The sequence below is a fragment of the Oncorhynchus tshawytscha genome, linkage group LG01, assembly GCF_018296145.1.
Source record: "Oncorhynchus tshawytscha isolate Ot180627B linkage group LG01, Otsh_v2.0, whole genome shotgun sequence".
NCBI classification, from domain to species: Eukaryota; Metazoa; Chordata; class Actinopteri; order Salmoniformes; family Salmonidae; genus Oncorhynchus; species Oncorhynchus tshawytscha.
In genome coordinates, this window is record NC_056429.1 from 36292794 (window position 1) to 36319406 (window position 26613).

A 26613-nucleotide genomic window follows, 5' to 3' on the forward strand; every position below is an offset into this window, starting at 1 on the left:
TAAAATTACATTTCATTTGATTTGATTCTAATTTATGATTATTTGTGTGGTGCCAGATGTGGGCAGGATTTAAACAAACCCAACCTTCGTTGTCATTGGAATGCAGTCACACAAAAGTCTCACAAATCTCTGTTTTGGACGACACTGCCTTTATGACCAATATTATCCTATTTATACTTTGTAGTCAATTTTCTCAATGAATTATGTTTGTACTAGGGTAAGAAGGCGTTTGAATAAGGAGTATTTCTCCGTCTTTCGCTCTCTCAGTCGGAGGATCTTGGAGCCTGTGCTCAGTTCGAGGCAAGCCGTAATGCTCGGAACATGATGCCCAGCGCAAGCTGTGGAGTTTTCCCAGAATTCACCCTGCGGAAGCCGTCCTCGGAGACCGACATCGAGAACTGGGCCTCCAAACACTTCAACAAACACACACAGGTACACGCACACACAAACCCAAACACACACACACACTTAACTTTACAGCTAAACACACACTGATACATGACATACACACACAATCATTCTACTTTATAATTTAACATTCACAGGAACAGACAAACACTCTCATGTAAAACCCAGTACTCACTGTCTCACACAAACATATTTATGTAGGGCTGGTCGGTATACCATATTTTACTGTATGCCGATATTGATGTCTGGACCGGTTTAAGTTTTTACTTTCCCTTCTATAATGATATTTTAATGTTTGGTTTGTTAAATGTGATATGTGATATGCAACTATGCTAATCGCTAGTTAGCTGGCTAGCTAGCTTGTACTAAGAGTCAGAGCCAATATAGCTAGTTAGCTGGCTAGCTAGCCTGTACTAAGAGTCAGAGCCAACATAGCTAGTTAGCTAATACTGCCTGGTACCAGTGCTGATGTAGGACGAGGCTAGCTACATGAAGTAAGAAAACATGTAATGTAACATCTAATTAGGGTCACCTGGAAACACTGACCAACACTTTGGTTTCTACCCTGTCAATAATTCCTCACTGGCTAATTCATGCGTTGTCATGTCAAACAGCAATGGATTATAGGTGCTGCTCACTGTATTCCAACTATAGAATTAGACTATAGAATTCCAACAGTTCACCAATTAACTAGGGCTAGATTGTTTTGGCCGTATCATGCTGCGTGGCACAGTGTAGAAATCATAATTAAAGTGTAGGAAATGCAGAAATATATGAAAATGCTGAAAAGGATTTTGATTTGGAGTTTGATTGAACAGTATTAATGGAGAAAGCCCCATTGAAATCACATATAATTGATGTGTTGCCACCCTAGGGTCATGAACCACTCAGAAAGCTTATTTAGAACATTTATTATTCAAAAACATCAAATACCGTCATACAAATATTGTGATGTAATATTTTGTCCATATCGCCCAGCCCTACATTAATAGAAGCTCTAGTATAACTACAGCAAAATATTCACCTATCACTCCTCCTCCCTCGTTCTCCTCCTCCCCTTACCTCTTCCTCTCCTCCTCTCGCCCTCCTTTCCCAGGGTCTGTTCCGGCGCAAGGTGTCCATAGCCAACATGCTGGCATGGAGCAGTGAGCCAATCAGGAAGCCCATGATCGTGACGTCAGACCGTGCGGTGAAGCGGGAGGCGGTGGAGATCTTTAAACTAATCCAGACCTACATGGGAGACCGCCGAGCCAAGACTGACCCACTCACTGTGGCCCTGGAGGTCTGCGGACTCCCTCTGTCATGTCTACATCCCAAATAGCACCCTATTATGTATATAGTGTCATTCACTAAAAGGGAATAGGGTGCCGTTTTGGACTCAGCCCGTGTCCCTCCTTTCTGCAGCCATGTGTCATTTTATGTGCTGTTAAGCTTCAATTTGTCTTCAGTTTCTGATTTGTGCATCAAAATAATAATAATTTCATCCCCCCCTCATCTTCCCTCTTTTTCCCCCTCTCGCCCTCTCTGTCTTTCTCTTTTTCACGCCAAGACTGGCCCACTGAACATCGCCCTGGAGGTCTGCACAGACCCTTTTATTATCCCTCTCTTCGTTCTCTCCTTGTATCTGCTTTTTCATGTCTCTCTTTGTATCTACCTTCACTGTGTTGCTTCTCACTCCTCTCCTTTTTCACTCTGTTATTTTATGCATTTATGTCTACCAAGCTAACAGTTTACCTTCGGTTTTGTAATTCTGCACGTCAAGGAAACAAAATGTGACTTTTAATAATTTCCCCCTCCTCTCCGTACTTGCTCCCTCCCTCTCCTCTCTCCCCAGGTGGCAGTGCGTGGTTGGAGCAGTCAGGGTCTTCGTGATGAGCTCTACATCCAGCTCTGTCGTCAGACCACAGGTACACACACTCACTCACACACACTGTCAGCTATACACCTAAACACACACAGCTACGTGCACACACTGCATAACACTAACAGTGTGTGAACTATTGTACACATAATTAACAAAGCGATGAATTTGTTAGACACTGGCTTGATGCGGTCTACCTGAAGTCAACCTTTAATCAAATGAACTGTAACCCCATCCACTACTTCTCACAGAGAACTTCCGCTACGATAGTCTGGAGAGGGGCTGGGAGCTCATGGCTGTGTGTCTGGCCTTCTTCCCCCCAACTCCACGCTTCCACTCCTACTTGGAGGGATACATCTACAGACACATGGACCCCCTCAACGATACTAAAGGTGAGAGAGAGAGAGAGAGAGAGAGAGAGAGAGAGTGGGAGATGCCTGTGGTTGCGTACATGCGTGTGCGCGGTAGCTGGCTGACTGTGGCTATCACCTTGTAATGGCACAGACAGACAACCTGACATTTGGCCGTGTGTTGTGGAACACCTGCTGGGCATCGATGAAGGTGGCAATTTACCATGTACAATCGTTGGGAAATGAATAGAAAATGACAGACTATTTTTCGGTGGTCAGGGGCAATATAGGATGCTAATTACCTTTTGTGGGCGAGGTCTGTTTCCACAAATAGTCTTCCCAAGCTGTATGTTATCTTTAATAATAATAATTTGGTTGGTACTTAAACTACCGGTCAAAGGTTTTAGAACAACTACTCATTCAAGGGTTTTTCTTTATTTGGACTATTTTCTACATTGTAGAATAATAGTGAAGACATCAAAACTATGAAACAACACATATGGAATCATGTAGTAACCAAAAGAGTCAAACAAATCAAAATTTAATTTATATTTGAGATTCTTCAAATAGCAACCCTTTGCCTTGATGACAGCTTTGCACACTTGGTATTCTCTTAACCAGCTTCATGAGGTAGTCACCTGTAATGCATTTCAATTAACAGGTGTGCTTTCTTAAAAGTTCATTTGTGGAATTTCTTTCCTTAATGCGTTTGAGCCAATCAGTTGTGTTGTTACAAGGTAGGGGTGGTATACAGAAGATAGACCTATTTGGTAAAAGACCAAGTCCATATTATGGCAAGAACATCTCAAATAAGCAAAGAGAAGCGACAGTCCATCATTACTTTAAGACATGAAGGTCAGTCAATACGGAACATTTCAAGGACTTTGAAAGTTTCTTCAAGTGCAGTCGCAAGAACCATCAAGCGCTATGATGAAACTGGCTCTCATGAGGACCGCCACAGGAAAGGAAGACCAAGAGTTACATCTGCTGCAGAGGGTAAGTTCATTAGAGTTACCAGCCTCAGAAATTGCAGCCCAAATAAATGCTTCACGGAGTTCAGAGGAGACTGTATGAATCAGTCCTTCATGGTTGAATTGCTGCAAAGAAACCACTACTAAAGGACACCAATAAGAAGAAGAGACTTGCATGGGCCAAGAAACACAAGAAATTGACATTAGACCAGTGGAAATTTGTCCTTTGGTCTGGAGTCCAAATTAGAGATTTTCGGTTCCAACCGCCGTGTCTTTGTGAGACACAGAGTAGGTGAATGGATGATCTCCACATGTGTATTTCCCACCGTAAAGCATTGAGGAGGAGGTGTTATGGTGTGATGGTGCTTTGCTGGTGACACTGTCTGTGATTTATTTAGAATTCAAGGCACACTTAACCAGCATGGCTACCACAGCATTATGCAGATATACGCCATCCCATCTGGTTTGTGCTTAGTGGGACTATCATTTGTTTTTCAACAGGACAATGACCTCAAAACACACCTCCAGGCTGTGTATGGGCTATTTGACATAGAAGGAGAGTGATGGAGTGCTGAGAGATGACCTGGCTTCCACAATCACCTGACCTCAACCCAATTGAGATTGTTTGGGATGAGTTGGATAACAGAGTGAAGGAAAAGCAGCCAACAAGTGCTCAGCATATGTGGGAACTCCTTCAAGATGTTGGAAAAGCATTCCATGTGAAGCTGGTTGAGAGAATGCCAAGGGTGTGCAAAGCTGTCATCAAGGCAAAGGGTGGCTACTTTGAAGAATCTCAAATATATTTGTTTAACACTTTTTTGGTTACTACATAATTCCATGTGTGTTGTTTAATGGCTTTGATGTCTTCACTATTATTCTACATGTAGAAAATAGTAAAATTACAAAAAACCCTTGAATGAGTAGGTGTTCTAAAACTTTTGACCGGCAGGGTATATTGTCCTATTTCATTTACAAGTGTATATTATACGCATGTGTGAATTTGAAATATGTTTTTTGAATATCCCGTCTCCTCCTGAGACACCCTCGGACAGTGGGGTCACAACCAAGGTATCTGCATCCTCTGTGCTGTTATCTGGAGAATGTGTCTACCAGAGTGACTGGCCACTGATTTGGTTGTTATTGGAGCCTTTCGCCTCAGCATACCAGGGTAACTGGCCACTGATTTGGTTGTTATTGGAGCCTGAAGCCTCAGCATACCAGGGTAACTGGCCACTGATTTGGTTGTTATTGGAGCCTGAAGCCTCAGCATACCAGGGTGACTGGCCACTGATTTGGTTGTTATTGGAGCCTGAAGCCTCAGCATACCAGGGTAACTGGCCACTGATTTGGTTGTTATTGGAGCCTGAAGCCTCAGCATACCACAGTTGAATTCCCTCCAGTTCCACCCACTAGACTAGCCAGTTACTGAACTATTAGCAGTTTATTCTCGCTCTTCTCTTACTCAACTTTTCCCCCTTTCTCTCCCACTTTGCTCTGTGGCTTCCGTTGAAGCCCTTCAGATATGAATTCTGCCTTTCATCCCTCTTCCTCTCATCCTTCTCTGAAATCTTTTCAAAGTCCTCACCCCCATTCCTTCTCTATTCCGCATTCACCTTTTTATTCTCCTTTTCTTTTCTTTATGTATCTCAGGCTGCCTCTCCTCCCTCCCTCTGTCTGTCTGTCTGTCTGCCTGTCTGTCTGTCTGCCTGTCTGTCTGTCTGTCTGTCTGTCTGTCTGTCTGTCTGTCTGTCTGTCTGTCTGTCTGTCTGTCTGTCTGTCTGCCTGTCTGTCTGTCTGTCTGTCTGCCTGTCTGTCTGTCTGTCTGTCTGTCTGTCTGTCTGTCTGTCTGTCTGTCTGTCTGTCTGCCTGTCCTGTCTGTCTGTCTGTCTGTCCTGCCTGCCTGCCTGTCTGTCTGTCTGTCTGTCTGTCTGCCTGCCTGCCTGCCTGCCTGCCTGTCTGTCTGTCTGTGCTGTCTGTCTGTCTGTCTGTCTGTCTGTCTGCCTGCCTGTCTGTCTGTCTGTCTGTCTGCCTGCCTGTCTGTCTGCCTGCCTGCCTGTCTGTCTGTCTGTCTGTCTGTCTGCCTGCCTGTCTGTCTGCCTGCCTGTCTGTCTGTCTGTCTGTCTGTCTGTCTGCCTGTCTGTCTGTCTGTCTGTCTGTCTGTCTGTCTGCCTGTCTGCCTGTGTGTCTGTCTGTCTGTGTTCTTACTGAATTTGTGTGGTTCTTCATGATGTACACATTGTACACATGAGTCTGCATGTTTTGTCATGTGCCTTTTTGCATGTTTGTTGTTGTCTTCTTGATGTGACATGTCTTAATGGTTTGTGGCCTATTGTGTGTGTGTGTAGTTTTGCAGTTCGACTATGGTGTTTGTTAGTGGAGTCTGTGTGGTCGTTACCATGGTAAATCTATGTGTTTTGCTGTATGTGTGAGGGTAGTGTTTGTGGTCCAGGTGTCGGGGTGTGTGTTGTGAGTGACGGTTGCTGTGGTTATGGTGTGTGTGTGTGTGTGTGTGTATGTGTGTGTGTTGTTGCAGTGGCTCGGCACATCAGTGGTCTGCTGGCGAGCCGGGTGGAAAGGCGAGCCAGACTGATGCGTGGGCGTCGCCCTGGGAGGGAGAAGGCGAGGCCAGCGGAGGGTAGGGGAGGAGTCAAACTGCCTACAACTGGTTAGCTGCTCTCCCTGTGCCTGCTGCTCTCTCTCTCTTTCTCTCTCTCTCTTTCTCACTCTCTCACACACATCTCATTCATCAACACAGTCGGACACACACACACACACACACACACACACACACACAAGGCCCTGGCTACTCTTCCTGTGTCTGCAGCAGATTACTACTTCTGCTACCACCGCCTCCTCCTTCCCATCTCCATCCTCTTCATCGTCCTCTTCTCCTCTCTCTTCATCTCCATTGATGTCATCTCTTTAATCCTCCTCTTCCTCTCCGTCCTTCATCTTCAGGATCTAGCTCTGTATCTCTCTATCTTCTTAGGTCCTCAGCGTTTTGTGTGTCTATTTCATAGCTGTCGACCCCCTGTCTGTCTGTGTTTCTCTGTCCGTCTCTCTCTCTCTGTCTGTCTGTCTTTTTCTGTCTGTCTGTCTCTCTCTTTGTCTGTATACCTACCTACTCTGTCTGTCTGTCAATCTCTGTCTGTCTGTCTTTCTCTTTCTTTGTCTGTCTCTCTCTCTGTCTGTATACCTACCTATCTACCTACTCTGTCTGTGGTTGTCTGCACTCTGTCTTTTTCAATTTGGGGCATTTTTCCCGTAACACTGTGACAAGTGTCTAACTCTATCTGGTGTGTGAATGTGTGTGTGTGTGTATGTGTGTGTGTGTGTGTGTGTGTGTGTGTGTGTGTGTGTGTGTGTGTGTGTGTGTGTGTGTGTGTGTGTGTGTGTGTGTGTGTGTGTGTGTCAGGTAACACACACACACACACACAAATCACACATTCGTAACTATGTATTTCCTCCACGTGTCCATGTGGTCTGCTAAACCATTTCTCTGTCTTACATCATTCTACTGTCTTGTGGGTGTCTGTCTACTCATTCATTCCCCGAGGGGAGAGTCCTGAGCATCAGTTCAGTCTTTTAGTGACGGGTAACTCTGGTAACTACTAGGACTGTTACCTGAGTCAAAGGGTGCTCTTATGTGCTTGTAGAACGTATGAACATGATGGTTAGACAGTGTGTCAATGTGTGTGTCACATCGGGTCAGAAGGACAGTGTGTCAACGTGTGTGTCATATAGGGTCAGAAGGACAGTGTGTCAACGTGTGTGTCACATAGGGTCAGAAGGACAGTGTGTCAACGTGGGTGTCACATAGGGTCAGAAGGACAGTGTGTCAACGTGGGTGTCACATAGGGTCAGAAGGACAGTGTGTCAACGTGGGTGTCACATAGGGTCAGAAGGACAGTGTGTCAACGTGGGTGTCACATAGGGTCAGAAGGACAATGTGTCAATGTGGGTGTCACATAGGGTCAGAAGGACAATGTGTCAATGTGGGTGTCACATAGGGTCAGAAGGACAGTGTGCCTCAGGCTGTATGGTCGGTGTGTTTCCAGATTTAGACCACTGAGCTGTTACCCTCCAGTAATTAACTTGAGTGGCAGCAGAACTACCCTGTGCCACCCATATACAAATTAGTGGATTTGGCTATTTCAGCCACAACCGTGGGCAAACGGGTGTATAAAACCAAGCACACAGCCATGCAATCTCCCCAGACAAAGAATGGCCTTACTGAAGAGCTCAGTGACGTTCAATGTGGTGCTTTCATAGGATGTCACCTTTCCGACAAGTCAGTTCATCATGTTTCTGCCCTGCTAAAGCTGCCCTGGTCAACTGTAAGTGCTGTTAATGTGAAGTGGAAATGTCTAAGCGTTGCAACACTCACTACCGAGTTCCAAACTGCCTCTGAAAGCAACGTCAGCACAAGAACTGTTTGTCGGGAGCTTCATGAAATGGGTTTCCATGTCACAATGCCAAGCGTCGGCTGGAGGGGTGTAAAGCTGGCCGCCATTGAAATCTGGAGCAGTGGAATGAATCACGCTTCACCATCTGGCAGTCCGACGGACGAATCTGGGCTTGGCGGATGCCAATACATAGTGCCAACTGTAAAGTTTGGTGGAGGAGGAATAATGGTCTGGGGCTGTTGGAACGCCGACTGCGAGCCAGGCCTAATCGCCCCCTCATCAGTGCCCAACTTCACTAATGCTCTTGTGGCTGTATGGAAGCAAGTTCCCTCAGGAAAGCCTTCCCAGAAGAGTGGAGGCTGGTATAGCAGCAGAGGGGGGACCAACTCCATATTAATGCCCATAATTTTGGAATGAGATGTTCGACGAGCAGGTGTCCACATACTTTTTGTCATGCAGTGTACATGCGTGTGTGTGTATTCTCTGTTCCCTCGCTATACCTGTGCTTTGAGTCCGCTAATCTTCGTTAATTTCAACTCATTACTGTATGATCTAACAACTAACCTGTGTGTGTGTGTGTGTGTTTGTGTGTGTGTGTGTGTGTGTGTGCGTGTATGTTTTTCTCCAGGAGTGGCGATAAGCGGCTATGCCAAATACTGTTACCGTAAACTGCAGAAGGCTGCTCTGACCGGAGCTAAGAAGGTATAAGTGCTCTATTTCCGCTACACTTCATACATTGCAACTCAGTACAGTATGATCTAACAACTAAACTCTGTGTGTGTGTGTGTGTGTGTGTGTGTATTGTGTGTGTGTGTATTGTGTGTGTGTGTGTGTGTGTGTGTGTGTGTGTGTATATTGTGTGTGTGTGTGTGTGTGTGTGTGTGTGTGTGTGTGTGTGTGTGTGTGTGTGTGTGTGTGTGTGTGTGTGTGTGAGTGCACTACAGCCTGACCCACAACCCACCATCCTTTACCATCCTTCATGAGAAGAAGAATTTCCTTCTTTCTAATTTCCTCTCCGGTATGTCTGTCTGTCTGTCTGTCTGTCTGTACCTGGCGGGACTCTGGGGGGGGGCAGTCTGCTTTTCTTCCTCTGCCTTTAGCTGTAGTCCGGGGTTAGTTAGTTGTAAGTTAGCTGAGCGCACGGAGATCGAGTGCAACGAGGTACTACTACTACTACTAACTATCCCCGTGGCAACCACACACCACTTAATGAACACCCCTCCTCACGCCACACACACTCACTCACACACGCATACACAGACAGAGGCACACTATACACACACCCCTCCTCACACGGCATAGCCCACCGCCCTCTGATTAAGAATCCCATATCAGAATGCTCCTGAAGATGGGAATAGGTTGGGAATATGGGACACGATGCCCTACAGAAACATGCAGTGCTATGTCACCACTGACTTGTATTGCTTTAAGCTCCTGTTTTCTAAGTAGGAAATCAATAAGTAGATGCTTGAGGGGATAAGCTGAACTCCAGATAGAATCATTATGTATCACGCACCTCGTTAGTTACCCTTTGTTTTGTTTCCGTTTGTGTGACAGAGGACTTCCTGTGTTTCCATTTCATTAGCCTCTCATTTGAATCATCTCCCTATAGCTGTGTGTGTGTGTGTGTGTGTGTGTGTGTGTGTGTGTGTGTGTGTGTGTGTGTGTGTGTGTGTGTGTGTGTGTGTGTGTGTGTGTGTGTGTGTGTGTGTGTGTGTGTGTGTGTGTGTCTTAATTGAGTTATTGTTTCAGCAAGCGGTGCACATAATGCAGTTTATTATTAATGTAATGTCTGGAGCAGAATTCCTGCTGAGAACGCTAGGACAACACACACACACAGACAAATAAACACATACAGTCTCACTTTATCACCCCCCCTCCACACACACTCACACACTCATATTGATTTCTTAACCTGTCCACCAATTAAAGGGGCCCTTCAGGCAGATGTATCTTCTGAGTGTTTTTAAACCAGATCACATGACTTCACAGTCTGCAGGGTTGCGTGCGTGTGTGTCTGTGTGTGCTTGGGTATATATGCGTGAGTGAGTATGTATGTGTGCATGTGTGTTGGCATGCGTACGGAGAGTGACGGGGGGGGTCTGGGTGTCATGGAAACAGCCTCCAGGGGGACATTCCATTCCGTTGTTCATCTATCCTTCCCCTGACCTATAAAACACTATCTGACTGACTGTCTCACTAAACCGGTTCTAGTCGATACTAGCCCAGTTAGCTGTCTGTTTTGACCAGTGCCAATCATTATCAGGCAAGTCCACTGGTTTAAATGATTTGTAATAGAACAGCCTCTCTCTACTGTTGTCCAGTGACGATCTCTTCTGTGACCTACTGACATCTGACCTTTTGATTGTCCTAGTTTTTCCCCCTCGTAACTCTCTCTATGTCCTAGTAACTCTCTCTATGTCCTAGTTCCTCCTCTCTCTGCCTATCTGTGTACCAAAGACTTCACCGTGGGTGTATAGTATCAGAGCCAGCAGCATTGCATCAAATGTTGCAGGAAAATAAATCAGAGTATCTGTTATTTGTGTGTAAATCAGACTACTAGCCAGAATCTAGCTTCGTTTTTCCGAATGGAAAGAGAATCATATAATCATGAGGTGTATTCATGTGCAATATTAGGAACCTAGAAATAGAATGAATAGAGCTGACATGATCCCCTATTCTATCTGAAAGACGATCATATAAGTTCACCAAATCCTCCTGAGGAGTGTGACCATGAAGGAATAATTCTACTTCCTGTCATGAAATGGTGTTGTTCCCACTCCGGCCACAGGAGGGGGCCAGTGAGGCTGTCTCTCATTCGCTGTCTACAACTCTATCTGGAGAGGCAGAAACAGACAGAGGTCTGAACAGAAGGAAAGGATAGGCGAGGGAGAGACAGATGAAGAGAGAGAACAAGGGAAAGAGGGATGAACAGAGCAAAGGAGCAGTGGAGAGGAATTGATTGGAAGGAAGACGAATAGACAGGGAATGAAAGAGGAGAGAGCGAGGGATGGATTGATAGTGGTGGGTAATGTAATTCATTGGTCGTGTGTGTGTGTGTGTATGTATGTGTGTGTGTGTGTGTGTGTGTGTGTGTGGCGTGTGTGTGTATGCTCCCATCTCCCATCACATGTGGTGATGCCAGTCTGTGCTAGCGGGCACTGGTGGTTGGCATTGCGTATGTGAGGCATGTAGAGTGTGCCAGCATCTCTGCAGGATGGTAATAGAGACAGTTTGTCACTTGGTGGACTCATACACACATACACCCTGACCGCATCCCATAGCCTGAGGCCCAGTGTTTGACTGGTATTAACCCCAGAGCAGAGCCTTTTCCAGGCGATTAATAGGACTGATTCTGCCCTCACGCAAATCCAATGACCTGTTGGGGGAAATATTCTCTCTCTCTCTCTCTCTCTCTCTCTCACGCTCTCTCTCTCACGCTCTCTCTCTCTCTCTCTCAATAATTAATTTAGATACATTCATGAAGGTCATACCAGTACCAGTCATACCAGTTTTTCAGTAAATGCACGGTTGCTAAATATGTAATGTGTTGCTTTAGCTACACCTCGAGAGCTGTAGAGTTGTGTTATGTTATCATGAAACTGCACATCCCCTCGTTGATTATCCCTCTACCACACGGTATGACACAATGCAACTTGTTTTGTTGGAGTGATGTATGTATTTTGTAATTTTCTAAATAGATGCGCAATGTTGTGTGTTGTTCGTGGGGCTCACTTTAAAAAGAGACTCGGGTCTCAATGTTGACTGTCCGTATAGATATAGTTACATAAACATGTGTGTCTGTGTGTATTGTAATCCGTGGGTTGCAGAAGCACATAGTAGTTGTGTCTTATCTAACAACCAAGTACGTGTGTTCCTGTGTGTGTGTGTGTGTGTTGTTATCCAGGGGTTGCAGAAGCCGTGTCTGGAGGAGATCAAACATGCCAGGAATGCCATATTCAGCCCCTCCATGTTTGGCTCCTCCCTGGATGATGTGATGTCACTGCAGAAGGAGCGTTACCCCGACAGCCAGCTGCCCTGGGTCCAGACACGCCTCTCAGAGGAGGTTCTGGGGCTCAACGGAGACCAGACAGAGGGCATCTTCAGGTCCGTACCTAACTCTCAGTCACTAGTAGGAGGGAGGGAAAGAGGGAGGGAGGAGTTAGTTGTAGTAGACACGCCTGTCAGTGAATGTCCTAGTCGTCATCAGAGACCAGACAGAGGGAGAGCGATAAATGGAAGAGATAAAGGGATTGGTAAGGATGGACATGCTGTGAGGAATGATTTTTATATGTGAGGAGGAGGAGGACTCTAATGTGTCTCTGACCCCTGACCTCACAGGGTTCCAGGTGACATAGATGAGGTCAACGCCCTCAAGCTGCAGGTGGACCAATGGAAGATCCCCACGGATCTGGAGGACCCTCACATCCCAGGTAACACACACACACCGCACACACACATCCTAGGTCCTGATCCATCCACCCACTGTATACACTCCCTCTTCCCTCCCTCCTACCCTCCACTAGCCCCAGGCCCTCTGCAGTGCTCTAATTCTCTCTGAGTATTAATAGACCCAACACCAAAGCATGCTGGGAGCAATGTGCCTGCTGCAAAACTACAGTCATTTCAAAAAAGATTCCTTCTAGAAGGAAGAGAGCAGTCCTGGCTGTAGGTTGGAGAGAGCCAGTTCGTGCTTTACTAGGTCATTAGTCATAACTCTATTACCAGCACAGAGACACTTGGACGAACCACACATACACACACACACACACACACACACACACACACACACACACACACACACACACACACACTCTTTCTCTCTCTTTCTCACACAAGAATACACACAAACTCGTTCTCTCCAAAAACAAATGTTCCCAGAGCTTTGGAGAACGTTCCCGTAGCCCTTTACATTCATACCCGTAAACGGGTTGAAAGGGGCAGATTTGGGCACTAATAAGCACCTAAATTGGAACATAGTGGCTGTACAGTAACATGCTATCTATACATGACGTCAGAGCTCTGGCCCTGCGCTTCACAGCGCTGTATGGGTTTTGACTGACAGCCATTCCAAACTTGAGCACCGCGCACGACAAGAAGTTGCCTCCCATCCCTCCCTATAATTGGGCAACTTTTGCAAATGTTTTGTTGTCCGATTGAGGGAAATGCTGTAAATTAAGATGACGTCAATGTATTTTGAAAGACGAGACGTTGAGGATTATAATAAATATCTCTTTGATGTCATACAAGCACGCCTAAGTCCAAATGTTCATTGTACATATCATAAAACTCATGTCATATACCGTGTCAACGTTTATGATCACTATGTTTGATGTACAGTTAGAAGATGACTTTTTTTTTTTAAATTACCAGTCAAGTCAGTTAAGAACAAATTCTTATTTACAATGACGGCCTAGGAACAGTGTGTTAACTGCCTTGTTCAGGGGCAGAACGACAGATTTTTACCATGTCAGCTCGGGGATTCGATCGAGCGACCTTTCGGTTACTGGCCCAACGCTCTAACCACTAGGTTACCTGCAGCCCCATGGTGTCATACCCTGGGTTGTTCTGAACAGAATGAGCCTATGTTTGTTTGTTGTGAAGAAGACTTGCCACGGCACACGCACCTGAAAGGACTCGATCCTATTCTCAACACAATTGCGGTCCGTTTCTCTGAATTGCCTTGTGAAAGCCTAGCACTGTAAAGATTATATTTTATAACATGGCATGTTGGCAATAGAACAAGCTTTCAAATCGTGACCACCTGACCCAGATTGCGATTTATAATGGGCCATTTTTGGATTGGGTAAACAACAACAGTAATTGTGTGATGGCGGGGATGCAAGGTTGTGTTGAAACAACTACAAGTGTGCTTGCCCTAGACCCCTCAACGGCGCAGCTCGGAGAGCTCCAAAAACTACCTTACAGTTGAAGGCTCTTCTTTTGAGTCATAAAAGTGCATTGAAATTGCTTAGGATCTTTGCACCCTTTGGAGAGGTGTGTGGCCACTTGGAGACACCAGTTAGTCCTGTCACTCAAACCCTTGTCATTTTGTTTGTCTGATGTTGCACCTTCCCCACATTTTCCAGGAATAGACTTATCATGTTACTTAATGGATCCAGAGTATTTTCAGTTTTCGTTATCAACAAATGTGGCGAAAAGTACAGGCAAACATAAAATCAACAGTGTAATGTTTGGATTCAGTCTTGTGTCAGGTGAACTGTTGTGTCCTCACCTTTGGTCTAATAATTGTCCCCTTCTCTCCAAACTCTTCCTCTTTCAATTGCTACCATGGATATGCTTTGCATATTTCTTCTGTAGCAAACATTTCAACTTAGGCCAATTCCCACGAGTGTAAAGGGTTAAGAGTCTCATTTAGGTCATTAACTAACGTTTTCATAGGAATGTTCCCACGATGCACCAGTAGTGTTTCCAAGAGACGATTCACTTAATGTCAAATAGAACTTACCCAGAACGTGGTCACCACGTTCTCAGATGTTAATGTCATAGACACGTTTCATGGGACCGTCGCATGAACATTCATGTGTCCAGTTTTCTGCGGGTTGGGAGAATATTCCATCAGTGTCCCACCAAACATACACAGAACATTGTTGCCATATTCTCAGAACATAAGAGGTGAATGTTCTAAACACGTTTCGTGGGAACGTTGCAAAAACATTGTGGCCAGTTTTTTTGTCGGTTCGGACAATATTCCATCAACGTCCCACCCCAAAACATTTCTAGACACGTTTCAGAGGAACGTTTATGTGTTAAAAAAAAAAAACTGTTTTATAATTATGCATTACACATAACGTTGCCCAGGCAATTAAGGCCCTGATTGGTGAACCACTGATCCATTCATAGATCTTTGTCTGTTGGCAAGGTTAGGGATGCTCACACACACAGTGCTTTAAGCATACTGTGTTTTCAGCTTACAAATTTGACACACCTGATTATATTGTGTATGTTCATTTATACAGTAAGTATTATTCAACATGTCTTCACTTGGGATTTGAACTCACAACCTCTCGGTTCACTGTACTCCAATCTCCCTGTCTGGTATCAGTTCATCTGATTATTCTCCCATCGTTGATTTGATTGTTTTCAGCGATTTGAGGGCTTTCTGTATAGTTGTCTAATGTTGGTGGGGCATATTAACCTGTTTTAATGTTACTCCTGGGTCACTATGATAAATAAAATGTTTCCTTGAGTGTAATTTTAACAGAGCTGAGATTTACTTCGAAGTGCATTCACCTTATTGCTTATACCTATCAAGTTGTTTCAGATCTACACAAGTGCCTAGGGAAAAGGGGTTAGGGTTCCTTCTAGACAGGGCCTAACTATACTGGCCCGATAAGCACACGCCCTGGAGATGTCCCTTATTGGTGCGGTGGTTAGGGCGTTTGTCATTGGTGCAGGTGGCCGGGGTTTAGAGGCCCACTAGGGGAGTGACCCTACTCTCACATTCTTATATGTTAATGCTCATTATTGCTGTTTTGAATTGCATTTATCAGATATTTTGATTGTTTATATGAACATTTCGTAAGAACAAATATTTTTTTTTATATATACCATAATGTGTATAGAGTTCTCCTCTTTCACGCATTTCTTTGAGGTTAAGGTTAAGCGGGGTAACACAGCTGCTATCTTTCTTTGATTTCAGCTTTCCGAAACCCCCTTTTGGAAATGAGTTAGCCTACAGCTTGGATTCCGTTAGAGTGAGACAAGGCTTTAAAAATATAGGCCCATATGACACGACAGTATAGATATACTTCTGAAAATAATGTATGGGTCACTTGAAAAAGTAACTAATCATTAAAACATTTGAAGACAGTAACTTGTTATATTACTCTGTTACTCATAAAAGTAATACAACTGTAAGTAATATATTACCCCCCAACATTGGTCCCAAGTTATTCTGTTGCAATTTGTCTATTTTTCCACATTAAAACTTGGAGATGGAGCTCTGTGTTGTGTATTGTTAAGGTATAACTGGCATCATCATTGCTGAAATGTCAAATGTTAGAAAGTACAGGCATGTTACTGTAAATATACACTTTTCTAATATTCTGAGAATGTGAAAACCATGTTTCTTTCAGAAGCAACACCACCACCTGGGGTATGTTTTCGGCAACAAATTAGGAATGTTACAGATAGAAATGCAATGACGAGAGCTGATGCAGTTCCTTCTCAGAGATAACGTTCGTTCTACGTGATGTATGTGGTGTGGGTTTCAAAAAGACCATAGAGTTCTCTTTGAGATGCTCAGCTATCTAGAATTCTACCGATTCCCATCTTTCAATGGGAAACTCATTTGAATTAGATCAGATAGGTCTGTTGTAACTGTTTCCAAATAGTGATGTTAACCTATATTGCTGAAAATGTGAAAGTAGGATGACTCTCCTAGCGGGTCTTGAACACAAGCCATCAGTGACTTACACCCTAACCACTGTCCCAATAAGGGTTATCAAGGGCATGTGCTTATTGGGCCAGTATAGTTTGGTCCTGTCTGGAAGAAACTCTAACCCCTTCTCCCTAGGCACTTGTTGTAGAGCAGAAACAATTTGATTGGTGTAAGCAATAGGGTGAATGCACTTTGAAATAAATCTCAGCTCTGTTAAAAGTACACTCAAGAAAATATTCAGGAGTATCATTAAAACAGGTTAATATGCCCTCACCAAAATTAGACAACTATACAGAAAGCCCTTCAATTGCTGAAATCAATGAGAGAATAAACCGATTAAATGATAACTAACACAGACATTGTGGTGTAGCAGTAAGATCTGAATACTATGAACCAAGAGGTTGTGAGTTCAAATCCCAGATGACGGCATGTTGAAGAATAATTACTGTATAAAAGAACATGCACAATGTAATCTTGTGTCAAATATGTAAGTTGAAAACACTGTGTTAAAAGCACTGTGTGTGTGAGTACCCCTAAATCTTGCCAACAGACAAGCGCTGTCTGGATGGATCAGTGGTTGACCAATCATGTTCTTGGAAACAGTAACATGGTGCGATGTGTAATGAAACCTCTTTTTTGGGGGGAGAACGTTTCTTTGGGACCATCAGGCGACACGTCCTGACAACTGACACACAGTGGTGTTCATGCAACTTTCCCATGAAACGTGTCTGGAACATTAACATTTTATATTTCTCGATTTCTCGAACATGGAAACCATTTTCTGTGTTATGTTTGGTGTAACGTTGATGAAATATTATCTCAACCTTCAGAAAACTGAACACATGAATGTTCTTGCAACGTCCCATGAAACGCGTCTAGAACATAGAATGTTGTATATTCTGAGAACATTGTAACCACATTCTGGATAAATTCTGTTTGAAATGTTCTCCTAACTTTAACACCAAAACATGCTAAAAAAAGATTCTCAGAAGGGTTTTTCTATTATACAGTGCGTCCTGAAAGTATTCAGACCCCTTAACTTTTTCCACATTTTGTTACGTTAGTCTTATTCGCAAAATTAATTAAATTGTTTTTTTTACCCTGATCAATCTACAAACAATACCCCATAATGACAAAGCAAAAACAGGTTTTTAGAAATTGTAGCACATTTATTGAAAAATAAATACAGAAATACCTTATTTACAGTGCCTTGCGAAAGTATTCTGCCCCCTTGTACTTTGCGACCTTTTGCCACATTTCAGGCTTCAAACATAAAGATATAAAACTGTATTTTTTTGTGAAGAATCAACAACAAGTGGGACACAATCATGAAGTGGAACGACATTTATTGGATATTTCAAACTTTTTTAACAAATTTATAAACTGAAAAATTGGGCGTGCAAAATTATTCACCCCCCTTAAGTTAATACTTTGTAGCGCCACCTTTTGCTGCGATTACAGCTGTAAGTCGCTTGGGGTATGTCTCTATCAGTCTATCTTTATGTTTGAAGCCTGAAATGTGGCAAAAGGTCGCAAAGTTCAAGGGGGCCGAATACTTTCGCAAGGCACTGTACATACAGTTGAAGTCGGAAGTTTACATACACTTAGGTTGGAGTCATTAAAACTTGTTTTTCAACCACTTCACAAATTTCTTGTTAACAAAGTATAGTTTTGGCAAGTCGGACATCTACTTTGTCCATGACACAAGTAATTTTTCCAACAATTGTTTACGGACAGATTATTTCAAGTCTGGTTCATCCTTGGGAGCAATTTCCAAATGCCTGAAGGTACCATGTTCATCTGTACAACAATAGTACGCAAGTATAAACACCATGGGACCACGCAGCCGTCATACCGCTCAGAAGGAAGACGCGTTCTGTCTCAGATGCTGGAGGATACAGATACAGAAGTATCCATATCCACAGTAAAACGAGTCCTATATCAACATAACCTGAAAGGCCGCTCAGCAAGGGAGAAGCCACTGCTCCAAAACCGCCATAAAAAAGACAGAATATGGTTTGCAACTGCACATGGGTACAAAGATCATACTTTTTGGAGAAATGTCCTCTGGTCTGATGAAACAAAAATAGAACTGTTTGGCCATAATGACCATCGTTATGTTTGGAGGAAAAAGGGGGAGGCTTGCAAGCAGAAGAACATCATCCCAACTGTGAAGCATGGGGGTGGCAGCATCATGTTGTGGGGCTGCTTTGCTGCAGAAGGGACTGGTGCACTTCACAAAATAGATGGCAACATGAGGGTGGAAAATTATGTGGATATATTGAAGCTCAAGACATCAGTCAGGTTGGTCGCAAATGGGTCTTCCAAATGGACAATGACCCCAAGCATACTTCCAAGTTGTGGCAAAATGGCTTAAGGACAACAAAGTCAAGGTATTGGAGTGGCCATCATAAAGCCCTGACCACAATCCTATAGAAAATATGTGGGCAGAACTGAAAAAGTGTGTGCGTGCGAGGAGCTCTACAAACCTGACTCAGTTACACCAGCTCTGTCAGGAGGAATGGGCCAAAATTCACCCAACTTATTGTGGGAAGCTTGTGGAAGGCTATCTGAAATGTTTGACCCAAGTTAAACAATTTAAGGTAATGCTACCAAACACTAATGGAGTGCATGTAAACTTCTGACCCACTGGGAATGTGATGAAAGAAATAAAAGCTAAAATAAATCATTCTCTCTACTATTATTCTGACATTTCACATTCTTAAAATAAAAGTGGTGATCCTAACTGACCTAGGACAGGGCATTTTTACTAGGATTAAATGTCAGGAATTGTGAAAAACTGAGTTTAAATGTATTTGGCTAAGGTGTATGTAAACTTCCGGCTTAAACTGTAAGTATTCAGACCCTTTGCTATGAGACTTGAAATTGAGCTCTTGTGCATCCTGTTTCCATTGATCATCCTTGCGATGTTTTTACAACTTGATTGGACTCCATCTGTGGTAAATTCAATTGACTGGACATGATTTGGAAAGGCACACACCTGTCTATATAAGGTCCCACAGTTGATGGTGCATGCCAGAGCAAGTTCCAAGCCATGAGGTCAATGGAATTGTCCGTGAAGCTTCAAGACAGGATTGTGTCGAAGCACAGATCTGGGGAAGGATACAAAAAAATGTCTGCAGCATTGAAGGTCCCCAAGAGCACAGTGGCCTCCATCATTCTTGAATGGAAAAAGTTTGGAACTACCAAGACTCTTCCTACAGCTGACGATCCGGCAATTTGGGTGAGAAGGACCTTGGTCAGGGAGGTGACCGTTAACCCGATGGTCACTCTGACAGAGCTCCAGAGTTCCTCTGTGGAAATGGGAGAACCTTCTAGAAGGACAACCATCTGTGCAGCACTTCACCAATCAGGCCTTTATGGTAGAGTGGCCAGATGGAAGCCACTCCTCAGTAAAAGGCACATGACTGTAGGGCTGGGCGATATGGCCAAAATAACATATCATGGTAACATATGATGGTATTTTATGTTTTTGATTAATAGAAGTTCTACATTTGCTTTATGCGTAGTGTATGACCCTAGGGTTGCAACATATATTTTAAATGATTTCAATGGGTTGTTCTTCATTCACATTGTTTGCAGTGTGCACATAGCCTGTCTTCTCCTGAGAGCCAGGTCTGCCTACAGCGGCCTTTCTCAATAGCAAAGCTATGCTCACTGAATCTGTACATAGTCAAAGCTTTCCTTAAGTTTGGGTCAGTCACAGTGGTTAGGTATTCTGCCAATGTGTACTCTCTGTTTAGGGCCAAATAGCATTCTAGTTTGCTCAGTTTTTTTGTGAATTCTTTCCAATGTGTCAAGTAATTATCTTTTTGTTTTCTCATGATTTGGTTAGGTCTAATTGTGTTGCTGTCCTGGGGCTCTGTGAGATGTGTTTGTGTTTATGAACAGAGCCCCAGGACCAGCTTGCTTAGGGGACTCTTCTCCAGGTTCATCTCTCTGTAGGTGATGGCTTTGTTATGGAAGGTTTGGGAATCGCTTCCTTTTAGGTGGTTGTAGAATTGAACGGCTCTTTTCTGGATTTTGATCATTAGCGGGTATCGGGCTAATTCTGCTCTGCATGCATTATTTGGTGTTCTACATTGTACACAGAGGATATTTTTTTCAGAATTCTGCATGCAGAGTCTCAATTTGGTGTTTGTCCCATTTTGTGAATTCTTGGTTGGCGAGCAGACCCCAGACCAGACCTCACAACCATAAAGGGCAATGGGTTCTGTAACTGATTCAAGTATTTTTAGCTAGATCCTAATTGGTATGTTGAATTTTATGTTACTTTTGATGGCATAGAATGCCCTTCTTGCCTTGTCTCTCAGATCGCTCACAGCTTTGTGGAAGTTACCTGTTGCGCTGATGTTTAGGCCAAGGCATGTATAGTTTTTTGTGTGCTCTAGGGCAACGGTGTCTAGATGGAATTTATATTTGTGGTCCTGGTGACTGGACCTTTTTTGGAACACCATTATTTTGGTCTTACTGAGATTTATTGTCAGAGCACAGGTCTAGCAGAATCTGTGCAGAATATCAAGGTGCTGCTGTAGACCCTCCTTGGGGGGTCTACAGCAAACAGTAGACAGACCAGACCAGACTAGACATTTGATTTCAGATTCTAGTAGGGTGAGGCCGGGTGCTGCAGTCTTTTCTAGTGCCAATTCGTTGATATATATGTTGAAGAGGGTGGGGCTTAAGCTGCATCCCTGTCTCACCCCACGGCCCTGTGGGAAGAAATATGTGTGTTTTTTGCCTATTTTATCTGCACACTTGTTGTTTGTGTCCATGGACTTTCTAATGTTGTATGTTTTTCCCCCAGACAATGTCTCTCCCTATAATTTTTAGCTGTGTCTCTCTTTCTCACACACACACACACACACACACACACACACACACACACACACACACACACACACTGTAATGGTGTTCTTTTGTTCTGGTCTGTACTCTGGGTGATTGAGGAATTTGTGTCAGTGTGTGCTGGCCAGGGAGAGGGGTTTGTGTGTCTGACCAGTCAACTGTTTCTGCCTCTTGATTGGACTCTCATTGATTTTTTATAAATTGACTTACACTGTAGAGATTGCTAGAGCGAACAAATTACTCTTATCTTTCAGTCTCTCTCTCGTTCCAATTTCCCTATCTCTCTCTTTCCAATTCTACCCCCTCTCTCTTCCTCTCTCTCTCCCCCCAGCATCTCTGTTGAAGTTTTGGTACAGGGAGTTGGAGGAGCCGTTGATTCCGCATGAGTTCTATGAGGAGTGTATCACTCACTATGATGACCCTGAGGCTGCAGTCAACGTTGTCATGGCCCTGCCTCACATCAACAAACTGGTGCTCTGCTACCTCATACGTTTTCTACAGGTAACACACACACACACTATACTGTACATACAAAAGTCTAGTGTAAAAAGAAGCTCTCATCAATCCACTCCCTGAGCTTATTTATTTTAGGGACAGTGATTTACAAAAGTAAACCTTCAATAGTGAACATAGTAGGAATAGGATGGCTAGTGGCTACTGTTGATTGTCTGCAAAAAGAAAGCTACAAAAGACACCTAGCATTCATCTTGGCTAGCCTACTGTACGGTGCCTTCAGAAAGTATTCAGACCCCTTGACTTTTTCCACATTTTGTAACGTTACAGCCTTATTCTAAAATGGATTATTATTCTAAAACAGGTTATTAGAATATTCAGCAAGTTTATTAAAAAATAAAAAACAGAAATACTTATTATTATTATTATTTACATTATTTACAATCAGGCCTTTATGGTAGTGGCCTGATGGAAGCCACTCCTCAGTAAAAAGGCACATGACAGCCCGGTTGGAGTTTACCAAAAAGCACCCAAATACTCTCAGACCATGAGAAACAAGATTCTCTGGTCTGATGAAACCAAGATTGAACTATTTGGTCTGAATGCCAATCGTCACGTCTGGAGGAAACCTGGCACCATCTCTACGGTGAAGCATGGTGGTGGCAGCATCTACAACGCGTCAGGGACTGGGAGACTAGACAGGATCGAGGGAAAGATGAACGGAGCAAAGTACAGAGAGATCCTTGATGAAAACTTGCTCCAGAGCGCTCAGGACCTCAGACTGGGGCGAAGGTTAACCTTCAACAGGACAACTACCCTAAGCACACAGCCAAGACAACGCAGGTGTGGCTTCGGGACAAGTCTCTGAATGTCCTTGAGTGGCCCAGCAAGAGCCAAGACTTGAACCCGAACGAACATCTTTGGAAAGACCTGAAAATAGCTGTTCAGCGACTCTCCCTATTCAACCTGACAGAGCTTGAGAGGATCTGCAGAGAAGAATGGGAGAAACTCCCTAAATACAGGTGTGCCAAGCTTGTAGCGTCATACCCAAGAAGACTCAATGCTTTAATCGCTGCCAAAGGTGCTTCAATAAAGTACTGAGTAAAGGGTCTGAATACTTATGTAAATGTGATATAAAAATGTTGTTATTTTTATTTTATTAACTAAACAAATCTACAAACCTATTTTTGCTTTGTCATTATGGGTAATGGTGTGTAAATTGATGAGGGGAAAAAACAATTCAATAAATTTTAGAATAAGGCTGTAACAAAATGTGGAAAAGTCAAGGGGTCTGAATACTTTCCAAATGCGGTGTAGATATCTTTGGAAAAGCAGTTAACGGGGTAGTGTCCTATTTTGAATATCTTAAAATGACATATAGTACATCATCCTCTCTACACACTCATGCTCACACACTAATACACACTTTTTAACTTCACACATCACCCTCTTCCTGCAGGTAACGCACACACACACACACACACCTGCTCAAACACACCCATCATCATCTCTCTCTTTCTCTCGGTCTCTCTAACCCTCCAGGTGTTTGGCCAGCCTACCAACGTGGTGATAACTAAGATGGATGTGAACAACCTGGCCATGGTGATGGCTCCCAACTGCCTGCGCTGCCAGTCAGACGACCCACGCATCATCTTTGAGAACACGCGTAAAGAGATGTCCTTCATCCGCGTGCTCATCCAGCGCCTCGACACCAGCTTTATGGATGGCCTGCTATAGCCCCCCAACTTCAACTGTGCCCCAAAACGACCATACGACACGGCGCCTCTCTCCCTGCTATAGCCCCCCACTTTTCAACTACACTACCCTGAAAAAACCCCACATGGGTTGCCCCCCAATTTCAAATGTGCCCATAAATCCACCAAGGCTCCACCTTCCCCACAGACCCTGTTCTAGTCCCCCAACATCAATTGGGATGACCAGTTGGGATACCTCCCAACTCCAACTCCCCCCCCATATACCCTGCTATAGCCCCCAAACTACAACTACTGACCCCAAAACCATCCATTCACACAGGACGGGATGATCCCCGAAGGAGCCCCAACCCAGCCTGACCCGGACCCCTGACCTCTAACCTCTACCCCCACCCTACACACAGGGACTTGCGTCTCACACACACTGATGTACAGGGTTACACATACTCACATAGACATACTGTCACATGTACATTTACTGACGTGTACACACACTCACTTGTATAGTACACATCCATACACACAATTTCTGAAATCAGGGTGTCGGACCACAAATCAGCTCCGAACCCAGAGCTGCAGTCAAACTGCCATCAAAGAAGGTGGATAAATGAAGATGTCCCACTCAGGCTGTTTACCATTGATAAAAATGGTCACAGTTCCGGTCTGCTTAAGGGATGACTCTTTCATAGGTACCAATGCATTAGCAGCTGAGTCTGGTCTGTTTAGTTCATTGACTAAATGAACCAGAAAAAAGGAGGGCGTGAGATGTCTCGCTTCCTCTCCTGTCTCTGCTGCCATGAAGCCTGTCAGTCCATCTGCACTGTTGTCACCAACCAACTGATGTCAATAAAGTTCTTTATTTAGATTTTTTGGGACGGTGGGGGGCGAATCCAGGTCAGGTGCAAGACGGGATCATCGCAGCACTGCCAATCAACCGTGACTGTTGCAACCAGAAGTGATAGACAACCCTACAGCCCTTATCGCCCATCCGCCTGGTACATAGGCCCTCCTGCCCCACTCACCCCTCTGACCACCCAGACAACCACACAACCTCTACCCCTAGAGCCCCTCACCATCTACCCCCACAACACATCCTCAAGATGGTGCACACCTCTATACTCTCATACTGATATGTTTTCCGTATGTCTAAATTGAGATCTGTCCACCTCTATCTGTCTGTCTGTCTGTTTCTCTCGGTCAGATAAACTGGACCTGTCTTTTGGACCTGTAAAGTTTTCTTTAGTTGCTGATTTGACTGGGTATTGATTGAAAATATATATTATTAATTGATTTGTTGTATTTAACAGAGTTAAGTTTTTGCCCACGATTTTATATCATTTAATTTATTTGTATTTATTTCAGCAATATTTCCTAATGCCTTCTTATTAGACAATATACTTTAGGATTCACGTTGTCTGTCTGTGTGTCCCACATTGCACCCTATTCCCTTTATAGTGCACTAGTTTTTGTCAAAACTAGTGCACTATATAGGGAATAGGGTGCCCTTTGGGATGCACATTGTCTTTATGTTTGAGAGATTGAGTGTGGACATGTAGGCATGTATGTGCTTGTGTCTGTGTTTTCAATACAATAGGGCATATACATCACATGTTCATCTGCTCTCTGAAGGGTACAGTTGGTGTGTCTCTCTGTGTGTCTGAGAGATAAGTCCTGCTGTTTTTTTTGTTCTGTTCAATCTGTGTTTACACACGCGCACACATCACCCTTAAACTAATTAAGTCCACATTCTCGCATAACATTCACGGAAGCCCTCATGCACTCAGATGTTGCGTATCTGTGGATGGATCTTTTCTGCGTTAAATAGCGGTCAAGCAACATGTTGAAGAGATAAAGTGGATGCGTGAGGAAGAACAGGAGGGGAGAAAGGGGTGTATGTCACTATGTGGGGCGGCAGGGTAGCCTAGTGGTTAGAGCGTTGGACTAGTAACCGAAAGGTTTCAAGTTCAAATCCCCGACAAGGTAAAAATCTGTCGTTCTGCCCCTGAACAAGGCAGTTAACCCACTGTTCCTAACTGACTTGTCTAGTTAAATAAAGGTAATAATAAAAAATGTACCAGTCAAAAGTCTGGACAGACCTACTCATTCAAGGATTTTTCTTGAATGAGCATGTGCATCCCAAAAGATACCCTATTTCTTATATAGTGCACTACTTTTGACAGAGCCCTGGTGGGACCTCGTCAAAAGTAGTGCATTATATAGGGAATAGGGTGCCCTTTGGTAGGTACACAAAGTTTGTGTGTGTCCTTTAAATCAATGACATCAAGCATTACAACACCTGGTTACCAAGTAGGCCTACCTCGGTTGCACAAGGACTGGGTGCATTCTATCAGGATGGAACTGTAGTGAGACCTGGACCATTTCTAATCAAACAAAGCTTGGCATCATCTGACACAGGAACAGGATACATGTTTTTTGACCACTTTTGAATGAGCAAATAGTTTTGATGATTATGACAGAGACCTGATCTAGTCCAAAAGTATAAGATAGCTAGCTGCTCGTTGTGACTCGCCCTGCATCAGAGAGCTCATTGAACAGGAGAGAACGACAGAGCAATAACCTACACCCTCTGGATCAGTAACCAGGTTTCTATCCAACCTTTTTAAGTGAGTGAAGTATATGTCAGATAAAACATTTCACGACAGTCGTGATGGAAACCGCAAATAACCATCATATCGAAGCAAACTTCGAGTCACGTGATGATATGTTTGGTCGTCTTCCCACTATAATACTGCAGTGATTGATGCTCCTTTCCAATAAATATTGAGGGTCTTAATCCAGAGAAATTATGGTCGATACTTGGCTGCCTTTTGACATATTAAAATAATCTCGCTCTTTTGTCCATTATAATGTCATCATATAGGCTATCCTACGTGCACTGTATCTGCCAGCTGTTGGCTAGAGAGCACGTACCAAGACCAGAGTGGGCACAGTCGCAATATAACGCCATTTATTTTTTTACATAACCACATTTAACTTGTATTATTTATTCGGTACATTGTCATTTAACCGCAAAAGTTTTTTTTATGTGCACTACGTCTTAAGACTTTTTTCCGCAACAGGTCAGTTTGATGGAAACACATCTCGGGTAGGAAAATGCATATTTTTGAATATTCACATGAAAATCTGTCGCCAATTGGATGTACTCTTCATTTACCTCTCAA

General features: G+C 43.7%; 1 protein-coding gene across 1 annotated transcript in view; it reads left to right on the plus strand.

Annotated features, from left to right (window-relative positions):
- Positions 1–25422, plus strand: part of LOC112250035 (rho GTPase-activating protein 39-like) — a 147628-nt gene extending 122206 nt beyond the window's left edge. Inside the window, 10 exon segments of the mRNA XM_042327949.1 lie at positions 268–432; positions 1505–1690; positions 2243–2315; positions 2521–2661; positions 6124–6255; positions 8625–8698; positions 11904–12103; positions 12338–12429; positions 21598–21767; positions 23262–25422. Of these exon segments, the coding sequence (XP_042183883.1) occupies positions 268–432; positions 1505–1690; positions 2243–2315; positions 2521–2661; positions 6124–6255; positions 8625–8698; positions 11904–12103; positions 12338–12429; positions 21598–21767; positions 23262–23456 (1428 nt within the window). The 3' untranslated portion in view covers positions 23457–25422.
- The last annotated feature ends 1191 nt before the right edge of the window (positions 25423–26613 follow it).